This window comes from Periplaneta americana, chromosome 3 (assembly GCF_040183065.1).
Source record: "Periplaneta americana isolate PAMFEO1 chromosome 3, P.americana_PAMFEO1_priV1, whole genome shotgun sequence".
Lineage (NCBI taxonomy): Eukaryota > Metazoa > Arthropoda > Insecta > Blattodea > Blattidae > Periplaneta > Periplaneta americana.
The window spans coordinates 35,874,742-35,894,089 of record NC_091119.1 but is presented as its reverse complement, the minus strand read 5'-3'; the positions used below and the strand labels follow the sequence as shown (position 1 = coordinate 35,894,089).

Genomic DNA, 19,348 nt, shown 5'->3' with positions numbered 1-19,348 from the left:
ATATAATACTGTATGCAACTGTACTTGTGGAACTTAGTACTTGTATATCAGCAAGGGTAGATGACCAGATCTCACCCTTGCATGAGTTTGCCTTCGAACTGTTGTAAAAAACACGACTTTCTTTTTTTCAGTTAAGGTAGTAAATTCTATTGAAAATTGTCTTCTTGGCGAGTTATTAGTTAGTTCTTATCGAAACCAACAGTGTAAGAATAAGTTTTTGTAATGTGCTCGGAAATTTAATATCTTAATTGTAAAACAAATTTGATTATATTATTTAGTCAGCAATAAATTTTGACAAGTACTTTTAAAAAGAAACGAATTTCGTCCACTGTTGTGCACACGTTCTGCTTCTGTTACTTTTATTGTGAAGTCGGTTTTGTCCATTTAGTGCAAATAGGCTTATATGAGGTGTTCGTGTTAAACTCTGTGTTAATAACCACATATCTTAGATTCAGAACATAATAATATTAACTAAATACTATGAATAATCTTAATTTTCATATTATACAGTGTCATCTGAATGGATCGGTGGCTAATAAAAGACAACAAAAATGACAGTTCTACAAATTCAGAAGCCAGTCTATCACCTTGTCATGTATTACATCCCAGTGCTGCTAATTTAAAACAGATGAACCAACCAGAAAAAGAAAATATGAAACGAGATTTAGCAAACTTCCTGTCACCGAATTCTCTTGTAGCCTACTTCAGGAATATTCGGAAATTTCTAAGTGAGCAGTGGCGAAACTCGTCCCATTTCCAACAACATATCTGTGTGAAGTAGGATTTTTTTATGATATGCAGCAATAAAATCAAAATTCCGTCATAGCCTGGATGCCCCATCAGAAACGAGAATTCAACTTTCTTCCATCTTACCCAACTTGAATTTTTTTTACAATTTTTATTATGCATGTAATTACTGAAAAAAATACACGCAGCTTATAAATACAGTACTACTGCATGTTTATGAACTCATGACTATGCATGGTAATTAATGTCATTGTAGACATATTGTCGATATTAAATACGTACACAATATAAATATGGAGGCATGTTAAATTTATATCTACATTAATCTAGCAATTAATTTAATTTAATAATCCATTAATCTTTTTTCGAGTCGAAAGGGATCCGCGATCAAAAAAGTTTGGGAACCACTACAGTAGAGTATCAATAGTTTAAGGGCATTTTCAACTGCAAAGGTAACAGGTATCAAATTCCAACGCAGGTGAGAAGTGGCCGACAAATTTTCTCTGGAGAACTATTAGGGACAGATATTCTTTTATATGTTACAAATTTACAAAATAATATTCATTGCTTTACTTTCCTATAAGAAGTCCTTCTAAGGATTTTATCACCCTTAAAAATCCACTACACTCAGCCAGATCTAAATCTACGAACTTTCAATTCAATGGTGAGCAAGGTAACCACTACATCACTAAGAATGTGGTGTCATTTACAACAGGCATTTAAGTACCTACTGCATCATGGAATATTATTTCCATCAGTTACGCGAAAAATTCTATTTCAGAAATAGCATTAATCCAGATTATAAGAAAAATAGGCCAGCAGAAAATATTATATTCGCGCAGATAAGATTTATATTCCAAATATCCCCCCCCCCCGAATCTGTCTTCACACAAGACACAGGCAATTTCAGACTACAGATAATAATTTATAAGAATTTCCTGAAAGTGACTAGCACGATTTGAACATGTTTTCGAGAGAAAATGTGCCAAAACAAAGTATCAAATTTTCTTATAAATTACAATCAAATACTTGAACGGAGAGACTAGTTAACAATACACATTAAAAGTTGCCTACTCTCTCCGACATTTACAGGGCAGTCATAGGAACAAGGTGACTAATTTTTAAGAAGTTGTGGTGCGAGTACTTTGAATAATATTTAAATGTCATTTTCTTTTAATTTCATGTCATTTTTCCATTAGTTTAAGGGCATTTTAATGATCATTTTAAGTAGATTTTTAGGTCGTCAATATCCGCCCCCTACTCATTACATTTCTTTACTCAAAATACATTAACTTTTCAGATGCAACTGTGACACCACTGATGTAGATCATGATACTGTAACCTGCATGGCAGCTCAATGACTTCGCATTGTTTACATGAACAAAGAGTCATGGACAAATATATAATAGGATGCGAAACTGCGGTCAGCACCATCTGGCGGGGGGGCTGAAATAAGATGATCAGCGCCCAACATCGTAGGTGGTGAACATTAGAACTACGTGTTGGGTACATTACCCAGAGTTCTCTATTTATCCGTTCGAGATATTGCTGTATGGGAGAGTCGAGGAGACGAGATGGCAGACAGAAACTTGCTAGTAAGTGAACATAAAGTGATAAGTGTGTGTATATAAGCGGTGTATGTTGAACAGTGATGTTTATGGACGTTGTAAAAATAGTGTTGTTGAATGTATTGTAAAGTAATAGTAATGTAATAAATTGAACTATCTAAGTAGTTCTTGTAGACTTTTCCATTGCGCTGTACAATAAATACCCAAAGAATACAATCTCAATTATCTAACCTTTTGCTTTATTTTTTTTGTCTCTGCCTGGTTATATTTTAATCGGGTAGTGTAAAATAGATCGTCTCATTTATCTTCCTGTTGGCTCCAGTAAGAATTTTCAGTAGAAGATGCTGTGAGGAATAAAACTGTAAATGTTTTATTTTAAATTGGGTTAGTTTTGAATATCGATGAGGGTGGGAGGGAATACTTTCTGCACTGTTTAACCTTTTCATCACCAGGTGCGCTGCAAAATGCATGGAGTAATTATTCTTTTTGCTACTTGGTGCACTGCTAGATGTAATAATGCCCCTCCCCCAACAGGTGGCAGCAAGGTCAATTTCTACAACAGCACCTCTAGTATGTATTACGGGAAACTCAGTAAGTTTCGCATCCTATTATATATTCATCCATGAAAGAGTGAAGTGAGGTAGCACTGTGTTTATCCTTCATATGAGCTCCCGTCCCTTGGCTTATTGGTACCACGTAGTTTTTGAAAAATAACATGTAAAGCCACCACTTGAGACAAAGATACTGAACATGCTGTGCATTATTGCCTATGGGACGCCAGAATGAAGCCTAGCCCAAGGGCATTCTTGGACATTCCAAAAAGTACCAGATTGCATCAATCGAGTGATTTTTGGAGAAGTTAAGAAAAGTTAACATGTTGCAATCCAGCAGTCCCCTCTCTTTCTTCATGGCTAAGCACTCAAGAATTTTTATACAATTCTCGTATTTCACATACTTTTCCTTTTCTTCTGGCTATAAAATTCGTAGACTCTGGTAACTGAAATGCAAATATAAGATCTAACGAACCATTCATGCATGTAAGGTTCACAATACATGATGGAAATACAAATGTTAAGCGTGAGAGTATTTTGTTAAAAGACCTAATATTACACAAGACGCACAGAACAATATCAATTACCTGCAGATACAGGGAACTATCAATTTTCATGCAACACATCTTAAATTGACAATTACGAAATGAAATGCAGGGACAGTTCCTGAATGAACTTCACTCATGCCGTAAGGCTTCTAAGGTATAAACAATGACTCACCATACATGCTTCATGTCAATTACAATTTTCCCACAATTAAGGTGCACTAAATTACCACGAGTAATTTAAACAAGTTAAAACATCCAGTCTATATCGACTTGTGATGTGGCTAACAGCGATGATTAAATTGTTTGAAATGGAAATAAATGCTACATTTTAGAAAAACATTTTTAACAGATCTATGGATACTTTGGTCTATCAGAAATTTACTCTCTTCTACCACTGAACCAGAACTTTGCTTTCATCTGCCATGGAACCAGTCAGCTTCAAATTTTCCAACAAGGTCGTGAAATGAACAGATTGAAGGACTCTCACCTCAAATCATTTGCCAGCATAGCAAAATTCTTACCAAATAACAGAACAAAACTACTGTTTTGGGGGATAAATATGAAAAGGAGAACTCGATAACCAACACAAGAATGGTTTCACTAGTTTAGATTTGTTGTATTTCGAAATGTTGCCAAGGAAAATGACATGAAACAGACTACTATCGTAAAAAGAACTCCATTCTTTTGCTAATCAAGTTTCTTTTACCACATTTTAACAAAATTTCAACAAACTTCAAACTTGATTGACATACATTCATTCATTTTCGTCACTTTCAATTTTCACGATTCCGTTAACCAAGACATCTTACTGGACACAATTCAAATGGAATTAATTTTCTGAGTTCATATACAGGAAACTTATTCCCTATCATTGCCACTATTCATATATATATAGTTGAAGTTGGTAAAAATATTACAGGAAAATCAAGAATGTAACAATTAATCTTTTGTCTCACTCCTATGTTATACCAAATACAGTAAAACCTCGATAAGACACTACCCGCTTATTACGCTATCCTGTGTAATATGCTTTTTTTGACCGGTCCCTGCACATTTCATATATAACGCCTTTATAAAATACCCCGTTTGTTGCGTTTTTGTGGAATATTTTCGATGTAATTTTCAGCAATGTACTGTAACAGCAATGAAACATCTTGATCATTGTACCTGAAAAGTATTGGTATTCGACCCTTTACCTCCGCATTTAAACCTTCATACTTCATACCTTAGTATACCCCACCCTCTTGTTACGCTCTCTTATTCGACTCCTTATCTGCGTGGTTAAAGCCTACATACAGTTACAATATCTCACCCTCTTGCTAACCCTCTCTCTCAAACAGCATTCCTCACTCAGCCGTAATAAAATTCTGGAAATTTTTGCTGGTCAGTTTGTTGTCCTTTAGTATATTGAAGTGTCTGTGAATTTAATTACAATGAGTGTTAAACGAAAAGCCCTTTCTGTGTCGGAAAAATTGGAAATCTTAACTAAAGTACGAGGAGAACAGTACTCTTACTCAGAAACAACTCTCTGATGCATTAGGAATCCCATCATCGACATTAAGAATGATAATAAAAAAATCGCGACTCCACTACAGCTACGACGTCGGGAGGATGTAATCGCAGAAACTGAAGTGTGGTAAACATGAGGACTTGGAGAACACGCATACGGCAAACAACTATAAATGTTTTTTTTTTTTCCGAAAGAATTAAGTACAGTACATAATGTAAATGTCTTTGACGTAGAGTACAGTAATTACATAATGGAGTAATACTGTATTACTTTTCATAAATCATGTATTTCAACAAAGAAAAATGCTAATAGATACTGCATATGTCAAAATTAGTATACCCACCTAATATGCAGTCCCGGTTAATACGCATTTTACACCCGGTCCCTTGAACAGCGTTTTATCGGGGTTTTACTGTACACAAGTCACCGACTTTGCTTGAGGTATCTACACGTAACCGCAATCATTTCAATTGTGCACTTGTACATTTATATCTGCATGTAATGAATATGAAAGGCTGTATATAAATGAGACTTTTTGATTAATATCTCCCCATTATTTTCTACAAGATGCCTATACAATAGTTATCATGGTGACAAGAAAAATTGAGAATACGGTATTTCACACCTCAATATAGGATTTCACCATTATTCACCTTTTATTAACGAAATAAAGGAGTTTTCGTATGCAGTAATACTCGAACATAAAGGCATCAGTTTCATTACAACATCCAAAGGCTGCCACACATTTTTCCACTTAATAATCCAATGTTCTTAATCAGATACTTTTTATTTTTATTTATTTTATTGGGTTATTTTACGACGCTGTATCAACATCAAGGTTTACTCATCAAACAGAGGCGTTAGGGTTGCGCGAAAATTTTGAAAATCATATTTGTGTTTCACCCATGTGTATTTCTAAGTTTCTCTACCTACAAATCAGAATGATGTTAAACATTTGTTTGAAATATGGACGAGCTTGGATACACAATCCAGTTAAAAATTTGTTCCTGTTCGAAATATCTGTTTGATGCTCTAAACAATAACTGCCACAAGAATTAAAGCTAGTACAGTATTAACATAAAGTAGATTATAACAAACAAAATTTGGAATAAAAATGAAGTTCAAACAGCATGCACAACATGAGAGACTTGCTGCAGGTACATCCAATTATACAGTTTGAAAACTCAGTCTTAAAATATAGAAGTAGAGGTCACACATCCATGCAATGATATGTAAAACGTCTTTCAAAAGGTCTGAGATTGCCATTGAATAGGATCGCACTTCTGCATACAGACAAGTACTTCCGTTCAATTTTTACATCACAAAATATCTTGGCGAACTCGCCAACATACCTGCAATTTTTCATCCATTTTTAGCCTTGTTTCCTGAAAGGAAAAAAAGGCTTATAGAGCAAACAAGCCTGACTGGTCCTACCCAACTTTTGTTTCAGTCTTTCAACTTAACATTCTTTCAACCAAGTCCTATCACTCTTTACATTCAAAATATGTCCCTCCATAAATAGTTGACAAATTATACTTTAAATATAGCTACAAACAGGACATCTAATGGTCAGCAACAGACACAAAACACTTCAACTCTTATATAACTGCAAACAGCAGTAAAACAATCAAATTAAATCAATGCCAATCTGTGTGATCATAAACATGTAAGTGAAATCTGCCCCAAATGATAGTTTTAAAGAAATGGATGTCAACTAAGCTTATACTGGCACAGGACTCACCATGTAATACAACATTAGGAAAGATAATGTATTTAACAATATGATAAGATCTGAAAAATTTGAGATCAATATACTACAGTAAAACCTGTCTAAACCAGAAGTGTTTGGGACCAGAAATAATTTCCGTTTTAGGAAGTTTTTCGTTTTATGCAAAGCTAAATTATTTTTATACTTCTGTGCTGCTATTTCGGTACAGGGTTTGAAAATTTAAATTTTAAGAATGTGCAATGAAAAATAAACAGGTAATTACAGCATACAACACATTACAGTTCGAAAACAACTATTTATTGAAAAGTAAAAGGCACTCAAGGGCCATAAAACTGTATAGTATTATTTTTTTTCCAAAAGTTCAATACTCTTTGTTTTATAACTTTTCTCGGCACTAAAGCATTCTCAATTAAGTTTTTTGTTGATGAAGGATATAGCAGTAATTCTGAATTAATTGCGGTTAATGTGAATATCTCCAATTCCAGAATATATTGTTCCTGAATCTCACTTCCTTCTATGACTTATTTTTCACCTAGGGTGAGAGTTTTATGTTTCTCCCCTGCCACTGTTACTAACAAACTAAGGGGTAACACAGCACATACGCACTTAATGGACTGAAATTGTAGATAGCTAGATTTGTGACTCAAGGTTATCAGTACAGTACTAACATCAAAGAACAAGCATCTCACTGAACAGCCTATTCAGAAAGCTAGTGAGTGGTACAATTTTTGCCTCCCCTTTTTACAGTTTTCTATTTTAATTTTAATACCTTATATTGGTAAAAATTCCACTTTATTCCAGGATTTTTCACTCATAGGACTGGCAATATTGTTCTCTTTCCTTGATAGATAGGTTTCCATTTTAAACTGTATAAATGTCTTATAACCAGAGAAAAAATGCGTGTAAGGCAGTTTCAAGTTTATCCAGATTCCACTTTAGACAGGTTTTACTGTATATTAATTTGCGAAAACACAGCAATAACATGAGAATGAAAAATGAAACATCTCCACAAATAATATTTAATGTTACCACGATTTCTTTTATCTAATATTAAAATAAATAATGCAGTAACATTTAACTTTAAGGTGCCATACAAGTGAATCAATTCTTTTTGTAATCGTCATTGCATACGAAACCCAAATAACCTATTTCAAATACAATTATGTAAATTCTATTTCACAGTTTAAGCAGGTAGGTCTTCCTAAAATATACAGCATTTACATTTTTTTTAAATTCATATACTGCAAAATGTGCTCAGAAGATATTTTGTCAGGAAATTACTCCTCTTACTAATCACCGATCACTCCAACAAATATAATTACTTTCTTTAACTTTTAAAATAAAACTAAGACTACTCACATTAGTATTTTCCTGTTGATAAAACTTGATTGAAAAAATGTTTCCTTGTTGTTATTGTTATAGAAATTACTTAGGAAATATATTTCCCAGTGTGTAACAAATTCAATTTGAAGAAAAATAAAAAAATGGTAGATGTATTGGAATGTAGTATCTACCTGCTGAAAACTTTGAAAAAGATAATCAATACTGCAGAAGTTACCAAACAGTAGTGCATCTCCTGCTGTCCTATAAATTGGCAAAAACTCTGAAGTCAACTCTCTTTTCATCCAAAATAAAGCATAGCAGATTTTACGATAATGATTTCTACAGAACATTCCAGCAACAAGTACCGGTTTATTCATCAGCCACTAGGCAGCGACAGTGGTTAAGCAACTGCCGGGCAGTCAACTCCCCCTTTCTCAGCATTCAATACCTTACATAACGTTTCAATGACTAATCAGTAAGGAGCGGATTCTTATGTAATTAAATATTCTTTTTGCGTGTGATAAAACACAATTAACAAAGTTAAACATTCCGAACATGAAGTTTCAAGTTTAAAATCCGAATTTTATTTCACACAAAAACACATATTTTCACAAAAAAATTATGTAAATACATATTTTCAGGAAATATATCATAAATACATAAATCTTGGAGATTTTTTACTGTACTTAAACAAATTTTTTACAAAAACTTTTAAGTATTTTAAAACTAAATCAATTATATCACTCAGAAGTATGTTATGTTTTTTAAGAATTCCTGGTTGCTTCGTGTTTCTAAGCACAGTGTGGTGTATCCATTTTCGTAATAGTATCGCCTGAAGTTCTGAGAACTGCTAGGCAGCATATCAGTGTTATTGGTAGAGAATAAATTAACATGGACAAGGAGGAGAGATCTTGCAACACATAATTAGGAATGTTATTGTTGCTGAAGATGATTTCATTCCACACTTTGTGAAACACAACAGATAAGAGCTCGGGTATGAACATTATTTAATTTAAATAAATCTCTGGCCTCTCGCTCATTGCCCATCAAGTAAGGCAATAGGCCTACATCTTGTTGTGATTCCCTGTTATCGGGCTTCGTCAATCAATATCCTTCAAGATATACTGAAAGGTGGTTGTTTAAAAAACAATTTGGCTTTCCTATTAGCAAATCTAAGCTTTTTGTGTGACACCATAAAAAAAAATCGAAACATCCAAAAACCTGTTGTCTGAAACAGGGAAGTGCGTGCCATGGAAATTAAACTAGACTCACTACCAGGTTCAGAAGTACAAGTATTAAGGGACAAATTCCAGAATATGTTTGGGAAAAACAGTGGATATAAGAAAATGTGTAAATTTGCTCAAGTATTGGAGGGTGTGCCTGTAGGTGAAATTGACGGTGTTTGTGTTTGTGGCATTCCTCTCTTTAAATATGCACATCTGACGTCCTGTGATATGGAAAGATCGTTTTCACAGTATAAGTCGTTGTTCAGAGTTAATCGGCATGCATTTGTGATGGAGAATTTGGAGATGACCTTTGTTGTTCACTGCAATTCTCGGCCAACTACTAGCACTCAAGTGTGGTTGGTGAGTACCTAGTAACATTTTTTTTTTTCAAGCTAAGTAAGGTATTTTTGTCATATTTAAAACAAAATATTTTTTAAATTTTAGCAAATATTTTCGTACTTTTTAGCACATAAAAAATAAATATATTTAAATTTTTAGCACATAAAAATCCGCTCCCTACTAATCAGTCTGAGATTGGAAACATATAGAGGAGTCATATGTTGTGTCGTGCCACTAATTTAGTTACCACGTAGAGATGGTATAATGGTGAGATATTCTGTGCTTGAATATACTTACATTGTGAAAACTTATTATACGGAAAAAAAAAAAAAAAAAAATCGTGTGGCAAAACAAGGAGAAAATTTAGAAATTGATTTCTAGGCCACCCAGTTCCGACCAGGAGGACAATAAAACAATTAGTGAAGAAGTTTATTGAAACAGGTTGTATAACTGACAGAAAAAAACATCCACAATCTCGTGTGCTTACAGCAACTGTCATGAGAGTACAAAATTCTGTAATTAATATAATAATTAGTGTTAAATACAACATACAGAGTGAATCGAAAGTCTGGAACAAAATAAATATCTTCCATATGCTTGATTTTCGATTATTATAGATGTTACCAGTATTTGTAAGACCAAATGCTCTACCAGTGACACATTCGATTCTAGCCCGCAGCTATCTCAAAAGCTGCCATTTTGGATGCAACTTTGAAATTATAAAATAGAAAGGAGATCAAAATCATGTGAAATTTTCGGGGGGGGGGGGGGCAACACAATGGTGCAATCTGTTTTGTAACATTAGTTACCTTTTCCAAAGCCTCCTTAGTACTGTACCATGTTACAAAATATCTGTAGATGCAGTAACTAATTTTTGTGTCATTATGACAGTTATCTTTAAATAACTTTAAAACAATTAGAGATGTCTCAAAACAGATTGCACCACTGCTTCCCCCCCCAGAAAATTGCATATGTTTTTGAGTACCTACATGACCCCCTTTCCATTTAAAATTACAAAGTTGCATTCAAAATGGAGGCTTTTGAGATAGCTGAGGGCTAGAATCAAATGTGTCACTGGTAGAGCATTTGGTCTTACAAATACAGTGAAACCTGCCTTTGCGATCACTTCATTTAAACGGCCACCTGGCCAAAAGGCCAATTTTCTCTGGAACCAATTGGATTTGCCATAAGATCAATACAAATTGTCTCTTTATTTAGCGGCCACCTCATGCTTCAGCCAGCGGCCAGGGTCTGTTTGGATTGGAACCTGACTATAACAGTCACTGTCCAACAAAAAATCTTTTCACGGATATTGTCTGACTTATTTTTTTCGATGGTTAGAGGACAGAGAGCAATATCACGAGGACAATAGCTAAGTGTACAACAGTACACCCTCCATATCTTGGGGTTAGTTGGTTACTGCTTTATGACTCTTTTGTCACTTTCCACTCCGACACTGCACAGCTATAAATTCTTATTCGTTTTTAAAGGATTGAAACACGGACTTTTTCTATCGAAAATGTCACAGTATGTTTTAGGTCAGTAGTTAAAGATTCGAATTTTTTTAAATTTTTTTCTCCTCTTTCCATCTTTTTCTATGTGGACCAGCTTTTACGAATTATTGTTCTTTTTATTCAGTTGATTCGGAGGAACTGTGACGTTAGTTTGAGAGAGAAATCATGTCTAACAATAAATCTGGAGTGGTATTAAGTTTAGAGGTAAGACGAAAAATGATTGAAGGAAGTGAGAAGGGAACATCTGCGAGAAAAATGGCAGAAATATTCAAATGTGGAAGGACACAAATACACGGTATAATTAATATGAAATATTAAAAGAATGGTAGCCAAAAAAGAAGAGAGAATCTGTGTTTAGTAATGTGAATGATTTCGTTTACGAATGGTTCAAGTGTGCAAGGGCGAAGAAATTGAGTTTTGAAAAGGCTAGTTGCAAGAAAGGAAGAGGCTGACATTAATATGCACGATTGTTGTACGCGCACAGTACTAAAAGTCAATGAAATTCAGTACTTTCATGCTGATTCATAAAAAACCGCAACCTTAATCAAGCGGCCACCTGATAAAACGGCCATTTTACAAGGTAACTTCAGATGGCCGCTTTAGACAGGTTTCACTGACTGGTAACACCTATAGTAATCGAAAATCAAGGATATGGAAGATATTTATATGGTTCCAGACTTTGGTTCACCTTGTATTATGATTAGTAAGTATGCATGTTAAGTTTTAATTTGGTGAAGAGCCATGCGTTTAAGGGCCCAGTTGCTGGTAGTCGCTCAAGCACCATTCTGCACAACAACCGAAGAATAAATTGGTACTTATCGCTACAATGCTCCGTAGAATTAGAACCCATCTGTAAACTTACTTGTCGGAAATAACAACAAAACAAAAAAGCTAAACATTTACCCTGAGACACTCAAAATTGCAGATATTAACTTCTATTTTTGATCATCACAAGAAAATTTGCATATATGTAATTCACTTAATGCGTTCAGTTAGGTTGGAAAAATTATGCAAGTGTACACTGATATCAAAGTCTAAACACTTTAAATAAACAGTACATTGTTGATCACATAAATACTACCAACATCTTAAAATTTATTATTCTGACTCAATAGTCAAAAATATTTCTGGCTCTTTTTTGTTGAATTGACACCATTTATGCTCTTTTTCGATGAATTAAAACCATTTCATTATCTACATTTAAATAAAAGTAATACTTCACAATAGTAAACATTCATATTGTCAAACATATAAAATTGCAAACAAGATCAAGATTCGAGAAATATATAACTCAATGAGAGTATTATATTTATATTTTAGACTTAATGCCACACACCATGGCATGTATCAGCACTAAACCTACTTCTCTCCCATAACATTTACTTGAATCTTCAATATTTGGCAGGCAGTTAAGTGAATCGATATGAAAGTATAGCAGAACTTCAATCTATCATCGGATTATCTAAGAGTCTTCTCACTTTTTCCCCTTAATTAATTATGAAAATTCGATCAGCACTCTTGAATACACAGGGTTTAGCAAGAGAACCTGTACAAGGCTACTACCCAACGATAAACACAGGATACGTCTTGCACACACAGAACTTCAAAATCGAAGCATGTTCAACTAACTACTCCTTCCTTTAGGCTGGTATTCATAGTCGACACTTTATATCATCACTTTGCAAAGTGACACTTTTGACGAAAGTGGCTCTTTCATATTAGTGGTATTCATAGACGACTGAAGTGCACTTCACAAAGTGTCACTTTACGCCAGCAAAGTGTAGAGTTACAATTTGGTTGGTAATAGAAGTCCCACAATGCCTTTCAAAACAAGTGAACAAACAATAACAAATTAATGATGTATAACCTACAAATTACAATGCTTGTGATTTGAATTGGGAGCCTATTGGTTGCGCGAGGAAGAAAATATATATTTAAAGTTGTTTTATTTCAGTTTCTAGTTTTTGTTGCCGATAGTTTAGATTATTTCAGTCAGTTCAAATATATAAAATTTTATTAAATAGTTAGTGATACTGCTGGTGAAATTAGGTTAGGTTTTGTACAGTACATAACTGATCCATTAATTTATATAGTTAGATTAGGTTCTGTACATATCTTTTTCATTGATTTATGTCGCTAAGTTAGATTTTGTATGTATCCGTTCCACTGATTTATACAGTTCGGTTAGATTTTGTAGCCTACATATCTTCTATTAGTTTATATAGTTAGGTTAAGTTGGACTGAGTAGGTTAAGTTTTGTGTGTGTGTGTGTGTGTGTATATATATGTATATAATATATATATAATCATTAAATTTATATCGTTAGGTTAGGTTTTATACATATCTGCTTCATTGATATATCGTGTTATTTCCGTTATTTTCATTTTTGTCTTTTTCGTGAATAGTGAACAGAAGTAAAAAAAGAATGAGATAAACACATTACTACTGCTATTATTATTATTATTATTATTATTATTATTACTATTTTTCTCTCTCGTTTCCATTATTGCCTGCTCTTCAGGAATATTTTGAATGCCAAATGTTTCTACAATGCAAAACAAAATAGGCCTAATAGTATGAGATCTCTTTTCATGGTGAGGTTATGACTACACATGAACTAGAGACAGTAGATGTATTGCTTACCGACGTGAAAATATATATTACCGGTATCAAAACAGTAATGATTATATCAACATCAAGATAAATCTTATCTCAAAATACAGGTAGTCAACAAAAATCAAAATCATTTCAAACCCAATATAATTGTGGAATCTGCTTAGAAGGCAGGCACATGAGGTCTCTCAATGCTAATTTAAAATAATTATGCCTACATTATATTGAAGTTAGTTTAATATTATTTAAGTTAAAAAAAATTCGTTTCAATAATAAAAAATAGGTTATATAGGCATATCTACCTACATATCACTTCATAGAATTGAGGTTATAAATATACGAATGTTACTACAGAAATACCTGAACTATTATTAATGTATGGTACATATCTGTAGCATAGAATTTTAATGCAGTCAATAACTGTATTATTGGAGGCACTGGCAAACGTCTATTATGCGTTTTTGTCAACCAGTCATCGAAAATATAAGCAATCTCAATAAGTTTCTTTATCAAATCGGAATAGTTTTTTTTTTTTTTTAAATTCTATATCATTATAAAATTCCACGGGATTGTCTTTAGGCCTATCTCTAATTTGTATATTGTCCACTAATTGTGCCATCTCTTCCACACAACTTCCAAGATGTCAGCCATTTTTATACAAAGTGCCACTTTCGGCTCAAAGTGTGGTCGGAACTACACTTTCATCCAAAGTGTTCCTTTGCACCAAAGTGTCAACTGTGCAACGGAAAAGTGATACTTTGCGCCTTCCAAAGGACACTTTAATCGAAAGTGTCGACTATGAATACTAGCCTTAGCACTCTGTTCCCTTTCTTAACAGTTCACATCCCACTCACTCCTCACATTTCAATTCAAGGGCAATAACCTTGGTACTGAAGAACTTATACATAACATTTTTAAGGGTTTTAAGAGAATGACATTGATTAAAGAGTATTAATAAAATACATTAAAAAGTTGGAGCAAAATGACAATTTTTGCTGTGAATGAAGAAAACAATCAGTGAGGTATGAAATAAAAAGTGATGACATTATTGACCTTGTAACAATTACAATAGCAAAGGAAAAGATGAGACAGAGCCTGAATCACTTATTCCACTACAAACTATACCTCAGAGACCATCATGAGATTCTTTAAGCATGAAGATGACACTTCATTTACAGACATTGTTTTTCTTAGGAGAATCAATCAATCCAATCAATCAATCTTCTTAATGTATCCAGCTGTTTGTTGACAACATAATATATGTGTCCACTGTAGTCTATCAATTGTTTTTCACGAGAAATGAGGGGTATTTTGGTGTTCATTATAGATGCCTGTTGCTAGTAGCCAGAGTTGGGGTGTAGTCAGTATATACTGCAGGGCTGTGTCTTCTGCAACTGGTACTGATGATTTTAATTTGCTTCTTTTGTGGTTTATGGATGGACAGTTTAGAAGAATGTGTTCCAGATCTTCATCATGATTATTACACCACAGACAAGTAGGATTATCAGAAATATGAAATCCGTGTACAGTAGGTACAATTGTGTGACAATGTGACCTGTTCTGGCTCTTGTTAAAAATGTTTGAACATGTCTGGGCAAGTTTTTGTACATTTCCAGGTCATTTGGTTTCTTTTGTACAGACTGTAAAATTTTTTATTTGTCAGAAGAGCCAATTGTTGATCCATAGGTTTATAAAATGAGACTTTACTGAAGCAAAAGCACTGGATAGAGATATCACTTGAAGAGGTCTTGGTTGCAAATATGTTGCCTGTTTTGCAATATTATCGACTTTCTTGTTTCCAGGTATACCACAATGACTAGGTATCCATTGAAATGTTATTTCCTTTTGGAGTTTTTTTAGTTTACTTAGTTGTTTCTGAATTGGAATAATTCTAAGTGCATATAGGTTTGTTACCATATTTAATTATATTAAATATAGCCCACTTGGAGTCGGTAAGTATGCAAATAGATTTTTCAGAAATTTGAGTAACACACTGAAGAGCAGCATCAATAGCTAGTATTTCAGTGTCAAGACTGGAGGAGGATGAACATGGTATGAAATAACTTAGATATTTTGGAATATAATACCCTGCTCATTATGTCCCATTATTAGGATTTTGAGATCCATCTGTTTAAATTTGAAGGTTGATCAGAATTCAGAATTGTGAGATAAAAAAATGCTATTAGTGAAACTGAGGAGAAAGTGACATTCTTCTTTGGACGGCTTGCTCTACACTTACACACGCTTTGGCCCATTGTGCGATGATTGTCGAAGTTCGACAAGAATTATTTACCCCAATGATCACGCTAAATACCAATAATTATTGATTTTTTTTAACCATATTATGATTCAGTTGGAAGTGTTTATCACATGGTTCTTTAATTAAAAAGTCTTACACCTACTAGTAGTACAGAGCTCAATGTGTACTTATCAGCCATATTACTACTGAAGACTTCTGCAAACAGTAACTATAAATAACTAAAAAAATCACTAACAAAACACTAGTGGCGCCATCTATGAACGACAATAGATAACTCAATTTTCCGGAAACTCATGAAAGTTATCAGTGCAGTTAAATTTATATGAGCAGTTAAGTAACAAATTTAACTGAAGTGTACCAGAAACCAAGCATGAAACAGTTCACTAATACGACTGAATATAGTAATATCTTACTATATGTGTCAATAACACTGGTCAACAAAATTAAACATATTTTTTGTTAAAAGATAACGAATAGGTGATTCTTATATCATTTTTCGTGCTGATTTCAAATCTGTTTTCGACATTTTTCTATCACCCAGGGTTTTTGAGTAATTATATGAAATGTACTTCGGACTTTTTTAGTATTGATACCTTGTAACATTTTTACATAAAATCATATTCATTTACCTAAAATGTGTGTGCAATAGGTTTTAAGCTATACTTTGCTTGAGAAACATCTCTTTCGAGTGTCCAGCAGTAGACTGACAGAATATATGGGCTCCACTTTTCCTGGTAGTGCCTTTCCATTTCAGAAAAAACCTGAGAAAACGCTTCCCATGTTCGTTGCTCACTACACGAAGATTTTGAGGAAAGAAAAAATGGATAAGAATCCAAGAAGTTATTTTGAGAGACACATGACACCCCATCACATTATAGTTCTGAATCAGCTCGCTGCCAAGTTCTCTATAATCTTCTGATCTGTGGTTCCTAGAAAGTAACAGTCTGTTGAATGATCCTTAGGTTCCCGGCATATCATTGGAACTGGAAAAGGCATATGATTGGATCCTTTCAGCCAACCAGTAGGGCTAATAGTATTACAAGGAGCACAACATATTTAAGGGGCCCAGTTCCTGTTCCCATCTATTTTGCAATCAAAAGAACACTCGTAAGCTCTTTTACCTAGTGTAGTAAAATTCGAAGTTAATTAACCAAAACATAACAAAAATTGTAATTTACACAATATTTCGAGGTATGTCTCACTTTATAAGATACTTTTATTGCAATTAAAATTAGGACAAAGAAAACACGGGTTATAAAACTTGTTTCATGATTAAAAGTTCCAACTCAACTGAGAATTAATACTAACTCTCACAGTCTTATGAGAAATAAAATTCATTTTTATGAATTCTGACTTCACAGCCAAGAGTGATCTAAAGTTATAGGTCAATTGTTAAAGCAATAAAAATAAACCAATTTTTTTTTAAATTACAAAAAAAAAATGGTGGGTGGTAGAAAAATTGTCATCGTTTTTGGAATCAGCAGATGACATTACATAAGAAACAGCAGAAATTTTACTTAACAAAATCATTGTTGACCAGCGTAATTACAGGTATCTACAGAGACTTATTTCCAATCAGTAATTATATATTATTGTTAGTCACAGCACAACATTCGCACTACTTGCTGCTGTATCTTTTTATCAAACATTTAAGACAATTCAGAAGCACAGGTAAATTCTGCCATCTAGCGGTAACATAACAGAAACAAATGAAGACGCTTGATACATGACCACCTCAACAGGTTTATTATTTTCTGTGTAGCTACATGCTGAAGAAGCATTTTTAAATCTCGTGTTTGGGACCTATAATTACAGCTAATTTTTCTAAAAGAATCTCATGCAGTAGTCTTGTTAGAGATCTTTTCACATTTTAATAATGGAATCAATTACAAAATTATTCCATGTAGGAAAGAAAGACTGAAGTATTTCAAGCTGTTTAAACCAGGGAACACTATGTGAAAGTTCCTTCACAATGGAAACATGGAGACTAATACTGTTTCTACTACGAACAAGTTGCAAGTGCACCTATGCTCTACTACCAACCTGTCAGCATTCAATGCAAGTATAAAGAAATAATAATTTCAATGAGCAAACAAGATCCAAGCTACTACTAAAAAAATTACGATAGGCTTGAGCTCACTCAATTAAGCACCTTATTACAACCAAATTTAATTCTGATGAAAACTGCACAGAAAGACATTCACGAAGTTATAGTCGAACTTAACAGAGATAATTTTGATTAAAATTTTACATAACACGACATGTGCTGCAGATATCTAATTTTCAAATGTATTATCTCTGTGAAGAAGGCATAAATATTACCAAGGCTTATGCAATCTTATTATGTATACTCTCGGCTCCTGAAGTCAACTTTAGTCGACAGTAACTACATTGTTAAAAAAAAAAAGTGATGAAGTTGAATTTAGCAGAAACATGCATGAAAGTGGATCACTACAGCTCTAAATCCCAATCAGCTATATATCACGGAAGTATTTAAATTCCGGAGCCAAAGGGTTAAACAGACGTGTAATCAATTACGAATGATTAGCCTTCGAAATTTGAAAATCATTTACATAATGCAGCATAATCAATGCGCACTGATTAAGTAGCAAATATTTACTTTCTGATTACATAGAATATTATGGGGGGGGGGGGGGGGGACACGAGATTTTCGTAGAATTACACATTTTCAGCATTCCTGACACTGGAAAGGTGTTTTTAGAAATGTCATCTGTTTGTTAACTTATATGTATAGTAATTTCTTGAAATTTAATTTGAAATCAAAAACAATAGCTGACAATAACTCTAAATTGATTCTAAAGGGTAAATTCGCTGCTTAGCATCTCCCCCAGCTCCTTTGTTTCAAAGAAATTAATATGCAGAATTATTTCTACTTTTCATTACAAAGTTTGTCAGAGTCACACAAAATTCTCAATGATCACTACCCAGTTGTTACATGTGAAGTAATCACAGTTTCTGTGTGCAATCCAGAAAAAGATAGTTCTTTTATTAAATAAATTCATGTATGTATTTAAGTCTTTTGAGTAAACAATTCAAGAAAATGACCCAGGGACGATGTCAGTGGGTCATGAATTGTTACTGGACAAGATAAAATCGAGCCTCCTCGCATGTGAGTTCGCCCATGCAGTGTCAATCACTATCTTATTTCTCGCTCATTGTAATGCGGAAGTATGTATCAACTTTGTGACTATGATTATTCTTTTATAGTATCAAAATCAATAAAAGCGGGGGGGGAACAAAAAAAAATGTAAAACTTCTGGGAGAACCATGTACTCGACTTTTAACGAAACAGTTCTTTTGAAAGCAATCATTTTGTTATTTTGTTTCATAATCAAAACCAAAAAGTCTGTAAAACTGCTGGGGGAGGTGGAAAATCATGTATTTGACATTTAATGAAAC

General features: G+C 33.7%; 1 protein-coding gene across 6 annotated transcripts in view; it reads right to left on the bottom strand.

The window, feature by feature from the left end:
• Positions 1–19,348, bottom strand: part of Psi (P-element somatic inhibitor) — a 122,783-nt gene that overhangs the window by 52,550 nt on the left and 50,885 nt on the right. For 5 of the 6 annotated variants that reach the window (XM_069820310.1, XM_069820316.1, XM_069820313.1 and 2 more), the window contains one exon: positions 6,277–6,309. The exons of the other annotated variant lie outside the window; for it this stretch is intronic. In XM_069820310.1, the coding sequence (XP_069676411.1) occupies positions 6,277–6,309 (33 nt within the window). The remainder of the gene's footprint in view (positions 1–6,276; positions 6,310–19,348) is intronic. 6 annotated transcript variants of the gene reach the window in all.